The sequence below is a fragment of the Haematobia irritans genome, chromosome 5, assembly GCF_050003625.1.
Source record: "Haematobia irritans isolate KBUSLIRL chromosome 5, ASM5000362v1, whole genome shotgun sequence".
In the NCBI taxonomy this organism is placed as follows: Eukaryota; Metazoa; Arthropoda; class Insecta; order Diptera; family Muscidae; genus Haematobia; species Haematobia irritans.
In genome coordinates this window covers 122,138,538-122,159,870 of record NC_134401.1, presented here as the reverse complement: position 1 = coordinate 122,159,870, position 21,333 = coordinate 122,138,538, and the positions used below count along the sequence as shown (strand labels likewise).

The 21,333-nt window shown below is 37.7% G+C and overlaps 1 protein-coding gene across 1 annotated transcript in view; it reads right to left on the bottom strand.

Moving 5' to 3' along the window:
* LOC142241191 (uncharacterized) overlaps window positions 1-21,025 on the bottom strand; it is a 115,887-nt gene extending 94,862 nt beyond the window's left edge. Inside the window, exons 1-2 of the mRNA XM_075312934.1 lie at window positions 20,704-21,025; window positions 6,135-7,171 (exon numbers count right to left, since the gene is read on the bottom strand). Of these exons, the coding sequence (XP_075169049.1) occupies window positions 6,135-7,171; window positions 20,704-21,011 (1,345 nt within the window). The 5' untranslated portion in view covers window positions 21,012-21,025. The remainder of the gene's footprint in view (window positions 1-6,134; window positions 7,172-20,703) is intronic.
* Between the last annotated feature and the right edge of the window lie 308 nt (window positions 21,026-21,333).

Genomic DNA, 21,333 nt, shown 5'->3' with positions numbered 1-21,333 from the left:
ATGGGCCGATGTGGACCAATCTTTGCATGGTTGTTAGAGACCATATACTAACACCATGTACCAAATTTCAGCCGAATCGGATGAAATTTGCTTCTCTTAGAGTCTCCACCACCCAAATCGGGGGATCGGTTTATATGGGGGCTGTATATAATTATGGATCGATGTGGACCAATTTTTGCATGGTTGTTAGATACCATATACTCACACCATGTACCAAATTTCAGCCGGATTGGATGAAATTTGCTTCTCTTAGAGGCTCCGCAAGCCAACTCGGGGGATCGGTTTATATGGGGGCTATATATAATTATGAACCGATGTAGACCAATTTTGGCATGGTAATTAGAGATCATATGCTAACACCATGTACCAAATTCCAGCCGGATCGGATGAAATTTGCTTCTCGTAGAGGATCGGCAAGCCAAATTATTAGGGGTCTGTTTATATGAGGGCTATACGTAAAAGTGGACCGATATGGCCCATTTGCAATACCATTCGAACTACATCAATAACAACTACTTGTGCCAAGTTTCAAGTCGATAGCTTGTTTCGTTAGGAAGTTAGCGTGATTTCAACAGACGGACGGGCGGACATGAACAGATCGACTCAGAATTTCACCACGACCCAGAATATATATACTTTATGGGGTCTTAGAGCAATATTTCGATGTGTTACAAACGGAATGACAAAGCTAATATACCCCCATCCTATGGTGGAGGGTATAAAAATACGGTGGAAGCAAAAAACTTGGCTTGATAATGAGTTTCCGGACTCTGCCCCAGGGAAATCAACAATAATTGATTGGTATGCAAAATTCAAGCGCTGTGAAATGAGCACGGAGGACGGTGAACGCAGTGTACGTCCGAAAGAGGTGGTTACCGACGAAAACATCAAAAAAAAATCCACAAAATGATTTTGAATGACCGTAAAATGAAGTTGATCGAGATAGCAGAGGCCTTAAAGATATCAAAGGAACGTGTTGGTCATATCATTCATCAATATTTGGATATGCGGAAGCTCTGTGGAAAATGGGTACCGCACGAGCACATTTGACCAAAAACAACAACGTGATGATGATTCTGAGCGGTGTTTGCAGCTGTTAACTCGTAATACACCCGAGTTTTTCCGTCGATATGTGACAATGGATGAAACATGGCTCCATCACTACACTCCTGAGTCCAATCGACAGTCGGCTGAGTGGACAGCAACCGGTGAACCGTCTCCGAAGCGTGGAAATACCCAAAAGTCCGCTGGCAAAGTAATGGCCTCTGTTTTCTGGGATGCGCATGGAATAATTTTTATCGATTATCTTGAGAAGGGGAAAACCATCAACAGTGACTATTATATGACGTTATTGGAGCGTTTGAAGGTCGAAACGGCCCCATATGAAGAAGAAAAAAGTGTTGTTCCACCAAGACAACGCACCGTGCCACAAGTCATTGAGAACGATGGCAAAAATTCAAGAATTGGGCTTCGAATTGCTTCCCCACCCACCGTATTCTCCAGATCTGGCCCCATCGACTTTTTCTTGTTCTCAGACCTCAAAAGGATGCTCGCAGGGAAAAAATTTGGCTGCAATGAAGAGGTGATCGCCGAAACTGAGGCCTATTTTGAGGCAAAACCGAAGGAGTACTACCAAAATGGTATCAAAAAATTGGAAGGTCGTCATAATCGTTGAACCGCTCTTGAAGGGAACTATGTTCAATAATAAAAACGAATTTTCACAAAAAAATGTGTTTTTTTTTTTTGTTAGATTGGGGACTTATCAGCCAACCTGTTATGATGTTAACTTCCCATAAATTTTACACTTTGGCATAAATTATTAGAAAAGTGGCACAAAATCGTAAAAAGTATACGCGATGCATCTACTATCACTATAACGTTGAGTGCGAGAAATTTTAGAGAGTAAACTCAAAATTGTACGAGTATGTAGCTCACAAAAACTTTGAAAGACAACAAAGAAATTGGTTAAACATAATAGTATAGGGCATTCTATAGTCGACCCCGTCCGACTTTAGGCTTTGCTTACTTGATTTCTTTAAACTTTTGAACGTGCTACATTAAAGAAAATAATAATTTCTTTACCAAAGAGTACTACTTTACCATTTAATAGTTCACTTCCCAACTTCTCTTTTCTCCGGCACTATTAAAAAATACACATCTTCTAGTTTTGTCATTTTTTATAGCTGCTCTGGATGTAGAAAGTACTAATCTTGTATGTAGTAGTGCAGAAATATCCCAGAAACCTGCTCCAATGGATACTACAACAATTATGGATGGAGATCATATTTTGCCCACACTTGTTTGTTTGCGGAAATAATAAAATCGAGTGAAAGGACGGACGCAAAACATATAATTTATTTGACTTCGTGACTACAGAAGTATGGAATCTAGACAAAAGCAAAGGATCAGGCACCAATGATATGCTTCATACAATAGTTGTGTTTTAGCACTGCACTGCAAAACTGTTTGCTATTCCTATGGGAAAAAACAGCACAATGCAAGAAATTTCTAATGTCCCAAAAGATGTGAGGAAATATTACCGCAGAAAATATTTGGCTTTCACTTGGAAATAAAATCCATCTATTGTTTCATTACCCCAGTCATATGCATTAGGATGTTTGCACGTACGAGTGCTCAAAACCAAAGGTACAAGGACATTGCCAGCAGCTGTTTTCTTCACTTAGTTTCATGGTTATTTTATGGGCTTAGCCTTATACCACCCTTTCACATTCGCACACACACACACACACATACATGCGATGAGAACATCAATTTTATGACCATAAATACCTCAATGGCGAATGACACACATATGGGTCATTGCACTTAATATTTAATTTCATTGCTGACGTCATAGCAGAGGGTGCGACAACAGGTCCTGAGTATACAAAATTTTTTACAAATATTTTCTAATAGAATTTATGATGACCTGGCAGAAATACTGAAAAAAAACAACGAAATTAAATATGGCTAGGAGGATATTTGTTTTTTTTTTTTTGTTTTTTTGTAAAATTTCCATGCCCTAACTAGAGAATAAAATGATAAATGATTTATAAATATACATATAAATATTTTCCGACAAATTTAAGAAAACATATTAGACATAATAAGTTGTTTTCTCTCTGCTTAAACAAACTTGCGTATTTTGTAGAAAAACCATGGCGTTAGAAGAATCTTTCGCCCTATAAAATTCCTGATGCTCCGCATTTGTGGTAAAATTTAAAAAAAAAATTCTGAACTATTTTTTGGGGAATAAAATTTATTAAATATACACATATATACAAGAAATTATTAAATTGAAAGAATCTTTTTCATATGGGGGAAATTTTAAATAAAACACAATAATTTCCATGAACTAAAAATGGACTAAAAAAAATTTAAATTGAATTTAACGCACTGGCCAAGTAACCAACCAAAATGTTGTTCAAGGGATAGAAGTTCTTTTGAAAAAAAATTTAAAAGTCATTTGATTTACGTTGCAGTCAAAAAAACAGTGAACAGAAAGGGATGGACTGTTAATTTTAGAAAATTTTAACTCAACTGTCCCAGCAAAAAAACAAATTTGAAGTTCTTTCAAAGGCACAACTTTAAAAGCACATCCCGAAATGTCCTCCCAAAGATGTTCTTTTTTTAACTACACAGGAAGTTCTTTTAATTAAACTTTTTATAACTCGCTTTTTTGATATTTTTAATGGGTAATTTTGACTTTTTTTAAATAGGTTAAAAACAGAGTAAGAATTAATACAATGGTATAAATTGTTAACATTTTGTCGAAAAAAATGCTACATCTATTCTAGAAATATTGCGAATTTTTGAAAATATTTGACGCCAAACGTTTCATAGAATGCATTAAAATAATAAAATGCATTAAATAATAAAAAAATTAAAAAATAATTATTTGGCAAAATATCGCAAAAATCACATCCAATCGATGACAAACCCACATTAAATTCACCGCTTCTGCGCCAATTTTTCATCACTTCAGGATCCAAAAAGAACATTTTCACTACTTTTATGGCTATGACTTTTTGCTGGAGTATTATAATCGCAAAGGTCACGTTGATTTTATATTTTTCGACAAATTCAAGAAAATTTATTAGTCATTATTATTTTTTTTTTTCACTTCTTAGCAAAAAAAAAATGTGTTCCAAACACATTTTTTTCCATTAATTTTTGTTCCACTTCCGATGAAGATTTTTTGAACCAATCTTAGAAAATACGTTAGTGGACTGTTAAAAGTCAAAATTTAAATTTTGGACATTTAAATGTCGCACACAAGAACAGCAAATAGCATCGAAGTTCTTTTGAAAAAGTTTAGCAAATTAAGAGAATAATTAATTTTTGGTTGATTTTTAACGGGAAAAATGTATTTCTTCAAAAATATGTACCGAAAATAACAAACTAAAAACGACCACCAGACCCAGGTTCAACCACTGGTGGGAGCGCAAAAGTTTTTAAATCATAAAAATTACGTAAATTCGGCCAAGCCGAATCTTATGTACCCTCCACCATGGATTGCGTAGAAACTTCTACGAAAGACTGTTATCCACAATTACGAATTACTTGGGTTGTGGTATCTTAAAACTTCTTAACATCGTTTTCTAAATTGTGAGCTAGTCCATACGTGGTATATACTAGTCAAAAAAAGGTATGTATAGGTAAGTCTACAAACAATGACGAATCGATACGGACTTTTGCACGGTACGTAGAGACCCAGAATTGAACTATGGGGGACGCTTATATGGGGGCTATATACAATTATGAATTTGATATGGTCCCATTTTTGTGTGATTGGGGATGGATTTATCTGAGTGCTATATATAATTATAGACCGATATGGACCTAGTTAGCCATGGTTGTTAACGGCTATATACTACCACAATGTACCAAATTTCAACTGACTCGGATGAAATTTGCTCCTCCAAGAGGCTCCAAAACCAAATCTCGGGATCGGTTTATATGGGGGCTATATATGATTATGGACTTATATGGACCACTTTTAGCATGGTTGTTAAAAATCATATACTACCACCACGTACCAAATTTCAACCAGATCGGATGAATTTTGCTTCTCCAAAAGGCACCGAAGGTCAAATACGGGGATCGGTTTATATGGGGGCTATATATAATTATGGACCGATGTGGACCAATTTTTGCATGGTTATTAGAGACTATATACTAACACCATGTACCAAATTTCAGCCGGATCGGATGAAATTTGCTTCTCTTAGAGTCTCCGAAAGCCAAATCGGGGGATCGGTTTATATGGGGGCTATATATAATTATGGACCGATGTGGACCAATTTTTGCATGGTTGTTAGAGACCATATACTAACACAATGTACCAAATTTCAGCCGGATCGGATGAAATTGCTGCCCTTAGAGGATCCGCAAGCCAAATTTGGGGGTCCGTTTATATGGGGGCTATACATAAAAGTGGACCGATATGGCCCATTTGAAATACCAAGTTTCAAGTCGATAGCTTGTTTCGTTCGGAAGTTAACGTGATTTCAACAGACGGACGGACGTACATGCTCAGATCGACTCAGAATTTCACCACGACCCAGAATATATATTCTTTATGGGGTCTTAGAGCAATATTTCGATGTGTTACAAACGGAATGGCAAAGTTAATATACCCCCATCCTACGGTGGAGGCTATAAAAAAAGATAAAAATGAATAGGGAAATTGGTGAAAAAATTTTTGTGTTTAAGTTTTTTTTTTAATTTATTCAAATGAACTTCCGGATCATAGATTGGAGATCAAAATTACTTTTTGGAAGCTCTTGCTTTGCTGAGAAGCTAAGTTTTATATACAAGGCCTACAGCCCACCTGTAGGCCTTGAACTACTTCGACTTGCCAAGGTTTTGGTAACTTCTCTAGAATTTCATCATTGGACCTTAAATTGACATAAACTCTAAAGATAAACCGAGTTAATAACAGTGAAACACATCTTTCAATTTCCACAATTGAATACTATGGATCACTAGTAGAAATATAGTTCTGATCCAATTCTCAGAAAAGGACACATATTTTCGAAAAATTCGAATAGTTAGGCCTTTTGTAATTTTCCTCTTTAACTGAGATTAGCAGGAAAGAAAAACACAATTAAATTATATAAAATTGCACTTACCTTGAAATTCTTTGCGTGCCGCACTCACTGACGTCACAATGTTGGCAACATGACCCAACACTGTCGCAAATAGCATTAATCCAAATAGTAGCTGTAATATCACAAAGACATATTCACCCTTCGAACGGGGCTTCGGCAGATCACCGATCGTTGTTAAAGCTAACGTACACCAATAATAACTCTGTAAATATTGTTTAACTACATCGGCCGACTCGGAGTCGTGATAGACCCAGTTACGTGAACCGAATCCATTGTTCTTATGGATAATGTGGTAGAGACACCCGTTCCAATGGAATATCACAAGTAGATAGTGGATGAGCGCTAGCGAACGAAACAAATTCGGATAGTTCGTATGGCGTTCGGTGCGATCCATAAATGCCCAAAATCGGTAGATTTTCACTAAACGAAACGAGCGTAAAATTGAATTAAATCCTATCGATAAGTATAAAAAATCCAATGGCAGCAAACACAGGCAGTCTATGTAGAATATCGTCGAGTTCATATAGTGTTGCCTCAGCTTGGAGGCATCAGTCTGCAGGACACCATCCTCCAGATAGCCGGTACGAAAATGAAAGAATATATCGATGAGATACAGCAGATCCGAAAAGTAATCGAGACAAAACCACACCACTATTGTCCGTCTATTGATCTCTTGAAAGGCAAAACGATAGATAATCACCCAGAAATTATAGAGGAAAGCCAGCGAGACAACCATGGACCAGTAGTAGCAGAGACGCCCCGCTGGATCGAACACAAAGTGGAATTTTCGGGCCGCCGTAACGGCACGCAGGCGTTGCGATGGTGTACGATGCGGTTGCTTTTTATGCAATGGCAGTTGTTGCGGCTGTGACATTGAGGAACGCTGCGGATGTTGATGTGAGGAGTGTTGTTGCTGTTGATTTTGCTGTTGTTGTTGCTGATGCTGATGTGTGGCATGCGACATGGAGGCAGAATGTTGCAAATGATGGGAGGATGTCTGTTGCTGATGATGCTGTTGGGTTGGCGTTGATGTGGTGCCAGAACGATTGCGGGGATAACTGCAAGTAAAGAAAAAATTACGTTTTGGTTTTAAAGAACCCATCCATACAAGGTTTTGATTTCATATAAAAAACGAGAAAAAAGCTTAAAACATATACTCTCCTTATTTGAGGTCTTTTTCTGTTTTATTAATATTCTTTTGAAATTAAAAAAAAAAAACCTTCCTTCTTTGTATCGATTATATTTCAAGAAGGAAGAAACTTTTCCTCTCTTGCCCCAGGGTTTGTGATAAATTAATAAGAATCTCACAAGTTTTAATGAAAAAGAATAAAATGAACCAAAAGGTGTTTCACCCAGAACAGCTTATAAAAGTTTGCCAACTTTAAATAATGACTTTTAACAAAGGAAAACTGTGTAAATTTCCCCAAGCTATCAGCGAAAGTAGAATAGAATACATCTTTAAAAAGAAGAAGAAAATATTCTCGATTACTCATAACGACAAGTCTAATTAATTATTGAAAGGGTCGTGTACCATATATTGGAGGGATGCATAATACTCCAAAAAAAACTAGACCCATCATTTATCATAATTTGTGGTCAGAAATGTGAAAGTAAATAGAAATATTAAAACACTAAATAAACAAGTATATACACTCATAGAAAAAATCATGAGCGGCGTGCTCATTTCAAAACGATTCGTTCATGAAAGTGAATCAACACACATTTGGTGTCGAACGGAGAACAGGCGGTGTCAATCTGACAACGATAAAATGACACCATGCGTTGTCGAAATAACAACCAGCGTTCACGATCTGAAAACGTTATGGTTATGAATTTATAAACAAAATTAAAAAAAAAAAAATTTCCGCTACCGTGACTCGAACCTGTGTTTTCTGCACCATACGCGTTAACACCACCGAGGGAGTTACCATAATAACATCTAACGATTATTTTAAGACTTTTCATGGCCAAAGAAAAACAAATGCCGTTCATGAAATCGTGAACGCCCGTGACCGAAATTGTGAACATTCCGTTTTGAATGAACGTTTTTTTATGAACGTTTCCGTTTCATTTTGCCACCGTCTGTTTACGACTATGGAACGTAATTTTTTCTATCAGTAGTAAGTTCGGCCGGGCCGAATCTTAAATACCCACAACCATGAATCAAATATAACACTTTATTTTGAAAACTCTTCGTCGTAACGGGTTGCTTGATAATATATAGAATTTCAGGGTATTTGATGACAGATACCTTCCCAAGGAGATTGGTTTAACCAGCACGCTTCCCGAAGATAAATTTAAAGATTCTACCTATGAAGACTAGATCAGATTCTGGATTTTGAAGAACCAATTTTGTTTGAGTTTTAGAGAAATCATAAACATATCGCGTAAATGCTGAATAAAGCCTTGATTTGAAATCTTAAATCTGTAGATTTTTACCTCCATTATTTAAATGATAACGAGGAGTAAAATTGGAAATTTTACTTTTAGTTTCAAGCAATTTTTATGATCAGTGCTCCTGCTATACCCTCAAGAAGTGAAATCGGTCGATCGATCAATGTCTTACATAATGGACAGGTAAAAATAAATGCGATACAAATGTTTGAGGGTCTAAAATACCAGTATATTTACATTTTCAGCCAAAGTGGATAAAAACTACAGATTCTAGCAGCCCAAGAAATAAATTCGGGAGGTAGGTCTATATGGGGGCTATACCAAAACATGAACCAATACTCAAATTTTTCGAAGCACATCTTAATGTTCCTCAAATACCTCTAGAATTCCAATTTCAAACAAATTGAGTAAAAACTACGAATCCTAGAAGCCCAAGACGTAAAATCGGGCGATCAGTCTATAAGGGGGCTATACCAAAACATGGACCGATACGGACCATTTGCGCCACATCTCTTGATTGTTCCAAAATGCCCGCCTTGCATACACAAGGTCGTGGTTCGATTCCTGCTTCGACCGAACACCAAAAAGCTTAACATGGAATCGGGCAGCACTCAGTGATAAGAGAGAAGTTCACCAATGTGGTATCACAATGGACTGAATAGTCTAAGTGGACCTGATATATCGGGCTGCCACCTAACCTACACCATCCTCTGCTGTTCCTATTCGTCACAAATATCTTTTCAATTCTAAGTGCCTGGTCATCATTTCCACAGTCCTCCAGGCTGTCGTCTTACTCTCCTTAAGTAGGTCACCAGTCTTCTTCTTCTAAGTAGAAATGTGCACGTGAGTAATAGTTTACTCACGCTCGAAAACGACGAGAAATACCGTGCACTTGAGTAATAGTTTACTCACGCTCACGCACACTCACGAAAAGAAATTTTGTACTCACGCACGAAAACGACGAAAAATACCGTGACTCACGAAAAATATCGTGACTCACGAAAAATATCATGACTCACGAATAATTTTATGATTAATTTACCTTATCGAAGTGTCTGCAAACATGAGCATTATTAAAATCGAAGGTGTTATTAAACTTAAACATCCCAGGGTCACTAAAATTGTATTTGAATTTAACTCTTAGGCGTTTTATGTTGGTGAGCAGGAATTTTTTCGTGAGTGTAATTCATTACTCACGCACTCTCACGATGATATTATTTTCGTGACTCACGCACGACATTTTGGGTTGTTAATCACGCTCACGCACACTCACGCTGTTGTCATGAGCGTGACTCACGACTCACGCAAGAATCACGAAAATTTTCGTGAGTCACGACAATTTCGTGTCACGTGCACACCTCTACTTCTAAGTCGCCTCATAGTATTTTCGTCGCTCTTCCGACCATTGCTTTATGTGTCTTCCGTTCTCATTCATCCACTTCGGCTCGCATTGCCTCTATTGGCTTTGTGCTCTCTAAGTTCACTATCCTATATGTCTTAACTCTTAACACCTGGTCGATTGCCTTTTCGTTTCCTTTTTTTCCGTCATGTCCCTAGTTGATAAGGATCTTGCCGTACTCCGGGTATTGGTTGGCCATGATTTTGCATTCCAAGGCGGCCCCCAATCGAACCGTAATGTCTGCTATTACCCTCTTGAAAACTGTGAAAATGTTTACGTTTTGTGGCCATTTAACACATTCCGTTATGTCACCCACTTCTGCCTGCATGATTGTGTTGTAGCCCGGTAATCGAAATAGGATATTTTCGATCTATCCCTGTTGCAGTTATTTCCCTCTGTTATCTGTTCTTGGGTCCCATTCAGCATGTCATCAGCATGGTGTCAGCATGTCATCCTTGGCAGCCAACTCAGGTATACATGGTCATGGATTGTTGCGGCACCCGTCATTTCACCCACCCTATTATCCTTTGATGGTTCGTCATATTTCGTGTTTCCATCCATTCTTCCAACATCTTCAATCTCATTACAGTCATGGCGGCTTCGATTTTGATCTGAACTTCTATAGGTCTTATTTACAGTATCGTATCTAAGGCTCTGATGACCGTGGTCTTCATTGCCCTAGTTATGCCGCGAAAATACCTCTGTTGGACCCTTTGGAAAATTTATATTTTGCACTTCCTCCCTATTGATGTCTACCAGACTATCGACGCAAATGTCATGATTGGCCTATTACTCTGTCGCAGTGATGCCAACTCCCGAAAGGCAAAAAGTACCAAAACTTTATTATAAATTCTAACATACCACCTCCCATGACAAAAACTACTAAAGCCAACTACAATTCAATGTTCTACTAAAAAAATACAAAAACAAAATTCAAACTTCCTAAGATGTATTATAGAAGATTTCGTGTATTGATTTGACGCATTTGTAATTTTATGAAATTATGAACCTCTATTCAAGTGTACACCTTGATCACTTTGACTGCTTTCATCCAATTCATTTTGGTTAGTAATGTCTTTCAAATTTCAAAATATTTTTTTTTAGAGGAGGAAAACATTTTTTCGGCATTAAATTTGAGAATATTAATATTTATTTCAGTTATTAGTGCTTTTCTTAATTTAATACAAACGTTTTTAATTACATCTTTATCAAATTCAGAAATTCGGCACTCGTCGCTAGACTTTCCCAGCAAAAATTCTTATTACCAGGTATGAGTATAAGTATACCTGCGCCAAATTGGTTCTAAACAATACCATAAATACCTATATTGATTAAAAAAAGAAAAATCTATACCAAAAATTTATACCACCTTAATAACAATCAAATTCTACATTTGGCAACGTAGTTGAGTTTAAGCTTTTGAAAGTCTAATCCGAATTTTTGTATGAAAAGATGTCGTCAATTAAACTTAATACTGTTCAAATTGAAAAAAAGCGCCAAAAGCACTAAATGAAAATGCAAGAAAACACCAAGTTGGTGCTTTTTTTGAAAAGGCACCAAAAAGGCTTTTTGAAAAGCACCAAATTGGCATCATTGCTCTGTCGTATATCCAGTGCATAAACTTTGGATTCAGAACTCAGTTAGAGGCCAACGCTCTTCTGCACAGTGCCTAACAGATTTAGGCTTTCTCAGTCCTCTCTTTGATGTGGTTCTTCCAATTCAGTTTCTTGTCTAAAGGTGAGTACTAAGTTCGAGTTTAGCCGCTAAAATGAAAACTAAATCAGTAAAAAAGGCATAAAATTATACATATTTGTTATAAGTTTTATTATATCTTGATGGTGAATAGCCCAAAGCAAAATTTCACAAAGTTTTTATTCCTTAAAATGGATTATTAAAGGAAAGTAATCATGACAAAATGACGATTTTAGCGGCTAAACTCGAACTTAATACCCACCTTAAAGTTACTCCTAATTTACTCCTTTATTTTATTAGACACAGGTATCATTATGCCCAAAAACTTTGGTCCGATGTTTTGGGCAATTTAAGTCCTTCTAGTAAATAGGCTTAATTCTGTCTTCTCCGGGTTAACATTTAGGTCACTGGTCTTGCCCGCTCACATGCCATCCTCAGGACCCTTTCTGCGTAACATTGTATGCGTAACAGACAGGTTCAAATTCCTTCTTAGCTACAATTCTTAGTAGGCCGTGTATAGTATTACCCACAGTAGTTGCGATAGTAAAGCTCCCTATGGAGTTTCCCACTTTTTCGTCCGAAATTCTGATTTCTACCATGGTGTCAAAAAGGCGTTCCATTATCTTTGCTAGGATAGAAGTTAGATTATTAGGTCTGTATGCTTTTGGATTTGCATAACTCATTTTCACGGCTTTGAGTATGAAGACTACCCTTGCCTCCTGCCAGAATTTTGAAGCGCATGTGAATCAAGGCATGCTGTATAATCGGCTATTTGGGGCGGTATATAGTCCACTTTCTTTTGAAGTAGTATCGAAAATACTCTATCCAGACGACTTAAATGGTATGAAGTTTTTCATGACCCCTTGCCCATTTCATCGTTCTGGGCCGCAGAATTACATCCAGGAACTGCGTTTCGCTGTCTTTGTAACATTCTTATATTCTCTGAGCCAGCTGTGATAGGCATCCCAGTATAGCTCGTCCTTTTTACGACATGTCCTATTGTAAAGTCTTCTGATCTTTTTCCCAATGTTATGAATCTCCCCACTCATCCAGGATCGCAGGCCCTTACTATTGCCACCGTTAGTGTCTCAACATTTTTATCAATTTCCTTTTCCCCCTGGGCAGTTTGGTTTAATCGCTCCAGGTGGAATCTTACTTTCGATACGAATTTTGGCAAATCGGGAAAAATACAGTGTCTAGAAGTCCAGCACTGTGTTATCATAATGAACTAAATAGCTTAAGTGAGCCTGAAATATTGGGCTGCCACTACATCTAACATAACTTAACCTAGAAGCCGAAGAATTGAAATCAGGAGATCGGTCTATATGAAGGCTATAACAAACCATGAACTATACACATCTTATTCGGCACTCCTATTTTTGGTCCTGAAATTCTTCAAGATTTTCAATTTCGGGCAAATCGGATAAAAACAATTCTGTGCCAAATTTCAGGACGATAGCGCAATTACAGAAAACTCTAGCTTGAAAACAACAGGCGGGCAGACGAACATGGTTTTATCGTCTTAGAATATTTCCTGGAGTTAGTGAGAGGCGAATTATTTCACGTTCTGGATCGGTCAGTTGGCCGCTTAGATCGTCCGATTTAACGCCTCAATACTATTTTTTGGGACTATGTTAAAGCTCATATCTATACAGACAAGTCCGGGTAAATTAACGCATTGAAAGACAACTTTGAAGGATTTCTCCGTGAGATACCGGCATAATGAAATGTTGCAGACAGTGTGCCAAAATTGGATTATTTGGGGCTCAGTCGCAATCAACATTTTCATTAAATAATCTTTAAAGATTAAATTGTGTAGAATGTAGTATGGATTCAAATAAAGATTTCATGCATTTTTTGGAAGTTTATTTTTTTTTTAATTTTTCCTATAGCTCTTAAAACACAACCCTTTACTATATATATTCGGGAATGCATATTTCGATGTGTTACAAACGGAACGAAAAGTTATTATACCCGCATTGCCATTGTATGTTGGTGGGTATATAGAAGCCATATTGTTGACTCCAATAAGACTATGGAACGAGGCTTCGACATGAATCTGGTTTCAGTATTGTCTGGTGCGTATATAGCGAACTACGCCCTACTGCATTACTAATTTGCACTCTCAATTAGAAAACCTGAAATAATTTATTGCTCGCATTCCTGATTTTACCTAAATCAAACCTACATTTTCATTAGCTACAAGACCAATTAGCCAAATATAAAATTCCATTTAAAATAATTTATTTTTATTGTAACTTCAATGTAAATCAAAACCTTTTAACTTATAATATCCTTACTATCCTTCCATCTATTTTCTCTTCTCTCTAAATCCCATTTTGTGGATATTTAATTCATTAACAGAGAAAATTTCGAAACAAAAGCTATGCAATTAGTTACAATAAATCCCCCAATACCTTCCGAGACACACCTAAAGTGGACTATAACCAATAAAATAAACTCAAAAGAAAAATGAAAAAAAGTAATACAAAACTTAAATTCATATGAAGGTATTGATGTAGAAACTGTAATTTTTCAAATGTTCTTTAGCTTTATCATGGACACATACTCCATCAAGTGGACAGGTTGGTGAAGCATGGTAGAATGAAAAAAAGAACACGGAAGCACCTTACGAAAACCCTGCTGTATTCGACATGAATTCCAAAAACAGCCATAGCTGGAAGTTGGAAGAGTAAATGCTATAAATTTAATGGAATCCTCATCGGACTCACCCATATCCACCCAAATTGCACCATTCTGAATTTTATTCCAAATAGCGTAGGACTTGCAAGTGAACAAGGAAGTTTGTGACGATTGTATGTGAACGAATTTCTAATATATTCTTCATTCATTCACCATTTTTTTTCGGTTATATTCATCGGGGGAAAAGTATTGTGCAGCTATCACGAAGTAGAAAAGAAAAATTTTTCGCCAAAACTTTATTGGCAAATGAAAATCCATATTTGCCATGGAAGTATTTGCCCATCTATAGGAAAGTTTTTGCAATGCTATTGCCAACACCGCTCTCTCTCTCTCTCTCTCTGCTCTGCTATACTAATGACATGGGCTATGATATGCTTCAAGTCCTTGTTTAACTTAAACTACAGGTGTGGAAAGTAGCAAATATTTTGATGAGATAAGACATAGAATACGTGATATCATAGCAGTGAATTGAATTTCCGGTATAGAGCTAATATTTCATATAAACAAATAACAAGGATTTGAAATCTTTATTTTAAAGTTTTTTTTTAGTTCATTGGTAAATAATGACATATATAGCAGGAAATATTGATATTTAACGAGCGGGATAAACGCTAAAAGAGAAAAATACGTTGCAAAATCGTGAACGAGCGGTAACAAAATGAAATGGAAACGTTCACTAAAAATCAAAAAGGAATGTTCACGCACTAAAAAAAAGATTGTCGTGAGGTCAAAGATTTCATGTGTTTAAAATACGAATGCAAATTTTGCTTAGCATAGAAGGCGCATTTCTCTAGTATAAAGTTTTTTTCCTTGACCAAAGGTCGATAAACTTTTCAATGAAGTCGTATTGTCCTTATAATTAAGTGATTTGATTTAAAGATGGATATCATAACATGAAAGAAAAAATGTTTGGGCTAAGGTCAACTTGACTTTAATAATTTAGAAAAAATCTTTAAATTTAATGAAATTGTCTTTAAATTTGTTGTTTTTTGCATCTTGACTACAAAGCAAAAAATCGTTCAAATATAGGACATGTTTTTCAACACTTTATTTTAAAGACGCTTTTTACTTGAAACACAGCAGAATTTCTACTAGAAGTCGAGTCTTAATTTGGAAAATAAAGTTGTCGTTAACTTGTTTTTAAAGAACTTTGATAGCATATGAAGAAAAAAAGCTGAAAAAGCGAAAAATTGAAATTTGCTTCCTAGAAGCAAGTACACAAAACCCGATATTGTATTCTCCGCTTCTTTGGCTCGGAATCAATACCAAATTTTTTAAAGTAAAGACAAAATCTTTGGAACCGGGTATGCTTTTTTTTCAGTGCGGTTTCATCCCAGGACGTCCTCGATTTTATTCGTTTTTCTTTTTCCATGAAATGTCTTAAAATATTCGCTATACGTTCTTATGGAAACTCTTTCGGTGGTGCAATGTACTAATGCGTCTGGTAAGGCAGACAATCCAGGCTCGAGTGTCGGTAGCGGATTTTTATACCCTCCACCATAGAATGGGGGTATATTAACTTTGTCATTCCTTTTGTAACACATCGAAATATTGCTCTAAGACCCCATAAAGTATATATATTCTGGGTCGTGGTGAAATTCTGAGTCGATCTGAGCATTTCCATCCGTCCGTCCGCCTGTTGAAATCACACTAACTTCCGAACAAAACAAGCTATCGACTTGAAAGTTTGCACCAGTAGTTGTTATTGATGTAGGTCGAATGGTATTGCAAATGGGCCATATCGCTTCACTTTTACGTATAGCCACCATAGGTTAGGTTAGGTTAGGTGGCAGCCCGATGTATCAGGCTCACTTAGACTATTCAGTCCATTGTCATACCACATTGGTGAACTTCTCTTCTTATCACTCAGTGCTGCCCGATTCCATGTTAAGCTCAATGACAAGGGACCTCCTTTTTATAGCCGAGTCCGAACGGCGTTCCACATTGCAGTGAAACCACTTAGAAAAGCTTTGAAACCCTCAGAAATGTCACTAGCATCACTCAGGTGGGATAATCCACCGCTTTTTGGTGTTCGGTCGAAGCAGGAATCGAACCCACGACCTTGTGTATGCAAGGCGGGCATGCTAACCATTGCACCACGGTGGCTCCCTATAGCCACCATATAAACGGACCCCTAAATAAACCACCATATAAACGGACCCCTAAATTTGGCTTGCCGATTTTCTAAGAGAAGCAAATTTCATCCGATCCGCCTGAAATTTGGTACATGGTGTTAGTATATGGTCTCTAAGAACCGTTCAAAAATTGGTCCACATCGATCCATAATTATATATAGCCCCCATATAAACCGATACTCCGATTTAGCTTGCGGAGCCTATAAGAGAGGCAAATTTCAACCGATCCGGCTGAAATTTGGTACATGGTATTGGTATATGGTCTCTAATAACCATGCAAAAATTAGTCTACATCTGAACAAAATTATATATAGCCCCCATATAAACCGATCCCCCGATTTGGTTTGCCGATCCTCTAAGAGAGGCAAATTTCATCCGATCCGGCTGAAATTTGGTACATGATGTTAGTATATGGTCTCTAATGACCATGCAAAAATTGGTCCACATCGGTCCATAATTATATATAGCCCCCCTATAAATCGATCACCAGATTTGACCTCCGGAGCCTCTTGGAAGAACAAAATCCATCTGATTCAGTTGAAATTTAGTACGTGGTGTTAATATATGGCCTCAAACACCGATGCAAAAGTTGGTCGAAATCGGTCCATAATTATATATAGGCCCCATATAAACCGATCCCCAGATTTGACCTTCGGAGCCCCTTGGAAGAGTAAAATTCATCCGATTCGGTTGAAATTTGGTACGTGATGTTAGTATATGGTATCCAACAACCATGCAGGACTTGGTTCATATCAGTCCATAATTATATATAGCCCCCATATAAACCGATCCCCAGATTTGACCTCGTCTGCCTGTTGGAGAAGCAAAATTCATCCGATCTGGTTTAAATTTGGTACGTGGTGGTAGTATATTGTCTCTAACAACCATGCCAAAAGTGGTCCATATCAGTCCATAATCATATATAGCCCCCATATAAACCGATCCCGAGATTTGGTTTTGGAGCCACTTGGAGGAGCAAATTTCATCCGAGTCAGTTGAAATTTGGTAAATTGTGCTAGTATATGGCCGTTAACAACCATGCCTAACTTGGTCCATATCGGTCTATAGTTATATATAGCCCTCAGATAGATCGATCCCCAATAACACAAAAATTGGTCTATATCAAGTTCATAATTGTATATAGCCCACATATAAGCGACCCCCATATTTCAATTCTGGCTCCCTACGTACCGTGCAAAAGTCCATATCGATTCGTAATTATTTGTAGACTTACCTATTCATAGCTTTTTTGTATAATATATACCACGTATGGACTAACTAACAATTTGGAAAGCGATGTTAAGAAGTTTTAATTTTCCACAAACCAATTAATTCGATTATGGATGACAGTCTTTCGTAGAAGTTTCTACGCAATCCGTGGTGGAGGGTACATAAGATTCGGCCTGGCCGAACTTACTGCCGTATATACTTGTTTGTTTTTATAAATTCGTTTTCAGGTCACGATCGCTGGTTATTGTTTTGACAACGCATGCTGTCATTTTATCGTTGTCAGATTGATGATTTTTGCTATGGGTGCTGACCAGGGATGCGATGAATGCGTCTCCTTTTCGCTATATCACTCACCGGATAAACAACAAAATGTCGGTTGGAAACCCTTCGGATCAATCCTCTATCTCTTATGGCGCGTTTCGATTATGTCCCAAAATCATGAGCGGACGGTAACGAAATTAAACGGAAGCTTTCGTTAGACGTTCTTATGGCAACTCCGTCTGTGGCTACTATTAACGCGTATAGATGGACAATCCAGGTTCAAGTCACGGTAGTGGATTTTTTTTCTCATAAAATCGTAACAATTAAGTTCTCAGATTATGAACACTGGTTGTTTTGACAACGCATGGTGTCTTTTTATCGGTGTCAGATTGACACCATCTGTTCTTCGTCTGACACCATATGGGTCTTGATTCACTTTCATGAACGGATCGCTCTGAAGCGTGCACGCCATTGATGATTTTTGCTATGGATGTAGACAAATTAAGGAGTCTGCCGAGTACTCAACTCCCAGTATTCCTGGATTGTTCAGTATTAGCATAGAAATTCCGTCGAGGCCCAACGCCTTGATTTGTTTTACGCTGTTTTCGATATTGGTAATTTCTACTAGGGTAAACTGTGGTGTGTCGCTGGGTCGCAGACCACGGATGCGATGAGTGCGTCTCCTTTTTGGTATTTCACTCTCCGAATGCTCAAGAAAATGTCGATTGGAAATCCTCGCAAATATCTTCGGATCAATCACAGTCACGTCGTCAAAGGTGACTGAGTTTGCACTATCCCTTATAGAGGGGTTCGAGAGGGTTCTCAATGTTGACCACAACTTATCTATTCTTGTCCCTAATTTACATTCAGATGCTAACCATTTTTTCGGCTTGTGCTTGTCGACTATTTTACTAATCTCTAGATTCAGTTTCCTTACTCTTGGATCAGTAGGGTTAGTACGATGGTATTCATCCAACTCACCCGCCGCTTCTGTTGGATTGGGTCCCGCCTAGGCAATACGACCAGGGAGTACGAAGCGAGCGGCTGATGCGTTCATGATATCCCGGAACACCGTCTTGACAACATGAACATGGATGGGACGGGAGTTCACTGAAGCTGTGGTCTGCGTATTCTTTGAAGCCGTCCAAGTTGGCTTTCTTTTGGTCGATGAACGTCTGACATTCGGAGGTTATGAAATCGGAGGCTCGGTCAATGGTGGTCTGATACCAATGAAATGAAGGATACGTCATTTATCAGACTAGACGCTAAGGCCATGGAAATTATAACAGAACTCAGCATCGCACGCGGTGACCAAGAGTGGCCTAAAAAGGCCATTCTACTGCACAATGACCATTAAAATCTTCGGATCTCAGCCCTTTGGGCTTTTGTGCCTGTGGCATTTTAGACAGTGGGGCTTGCATTGGGAGCCATCATGGTGGAATGGTTAGTAAGCCCTCATCCAAAGGCTCAAGGGTTCAATCCCAGTTTCAACCAAACATCAAAAAGTGTTTCCTTGGTTGATTATCCCCTCTCAGTAATGGCTTCTCCACAATATGGAACGCCTTTCAGACTCGGATATAAAAAGGAGGCCCCTTATTATTGAGCCAAAAATAGAATCGGGTAGCACTCAGTGATCAGAAAGATGTTCAGAGCTGTGGTATCACATGTGGAATGAATAGTGTAAGTTGGGTCTGAAATATCGGGCTGCCACTATAACAAACCTAATCTAAGGTTGACATTAAACTGTACCAAAGTGGCGATCATCTCAATACGGCGCTTCGTCGGGAGTGGACAAAAATACCGCAGAGCCTGTTTCGTTTGGCTTTATCTGCTGTTCGAAGGTCTCAATTCGGGCCAATTTAGACAAAACTAAACTGATTCTGCTCAGACCCTTACATAGACCCTTAATGCCACCCTGCACAATACACCCTACTGGTTGTAGGTATTACAATTTTTTTTTACCCCAATCCCACTGTGTCTTTGTTGTATCTGCAAAAAAAAATCCCATTGGTGTCCTATTAGCATAGTACAGGGCAACGGTCATTAAGGTCATTTCGAGAACATGTGCAAGCCTCGTGACAACTCCAGAGCATCATAGGTTGGGCAATAGGATTCCATTCGGTCATAATGATGACATTTAAGACAGTGACCTTATACCAGTGTACAATTACCATCTAAATGAGTCAACACCTTTGGGAGAAGTCAGCAGTTGCACAAAGTGTTTCACTTTTGTACACAAAAAAGGTAGTGGCGTCGGCCTTAGCGTTGCAAACTAAGTGACCAACCCATTTAATTAGTTTTTTTTTTTTTGGATAGAAGAGAAATGCAAGGTAACATGGAAACAACCTTATTGCTTTTGAGTTGGCAAAAAGAGTTTCTTTCATTTTGACATAACTATGGGAACCGAAATTTAATTATCAAAAGCTATTGCTCGTTATGGACTTTCTGTTGGTGTTGGTGGTACCTGACTTTTTTTTCGTTTTAATTAGCAGGAACTTCAGTGGTGATTAGCAAAATGATGACACTAGCGTAAGGATTTTGAATGGATCTACTGGAAATTAAAAAGCTAAATTGAATTGATATATTTATGGAAACATCTTTAGTGGATTAATTATGATACTAGGGACGGACGGACATCGCTAGATCGACACAAAATTTCGCCACAATCTGGAGTAAATATACTTCATGGATTCTAAGACCAATATTTCGATGTGTTACAAATGCAATGACAAATTTAGTAAATTGAAAAATATTTGAAAAAATTCAGAAAACTTACCGATCGGTACCATTACAAAAATTCCCACTAAACTGATTGCTACCCATCAGTGTGTTATCCTGTGAGCCGCGACCCGTTGAACGATTCCATGTGCCACCGAGCAACGGTTGATCGTTGTCTTTCAGGCGTCCGCGTGACTTTCGTCGTGTCTGTTGTTTGTTGCTGTGTAACAAGTCCATATCGGAGGCAGTGCTTGTATTGGCCACATGTAAATTGGAAGCTCTTGATGCACATGGTGTGGCGAGGCTATCGTGTGATGTAAAGAAACCTTGCTGTGAAACGCTTTGACCAAATTTTGGCTGTGACATGCCAAATTTGGAGCCTAAATCTGTAATGGAAATGACGACAGCAAAAAGAAATGTTATTAAATTTATGAAACAAACTTTTGGAAAATGGACTAAAACTATTTAGAAATTTAAAAATGTATATGAATATACACTGCAAAAAGAGCTGGATCTGCTTTAAATCATTTAACTTTCTACTAATGATTTTGGCATTGATTCCACAGAAAAAAAAAAACGGGAAATTGTACTAAGAATACATTAACACGCTATTAGTTTCACCTTTAGATTTATTTTTATCATAAACTTATACTATTCTAAAAACATTTAACCCTCCAAATGATAGTTA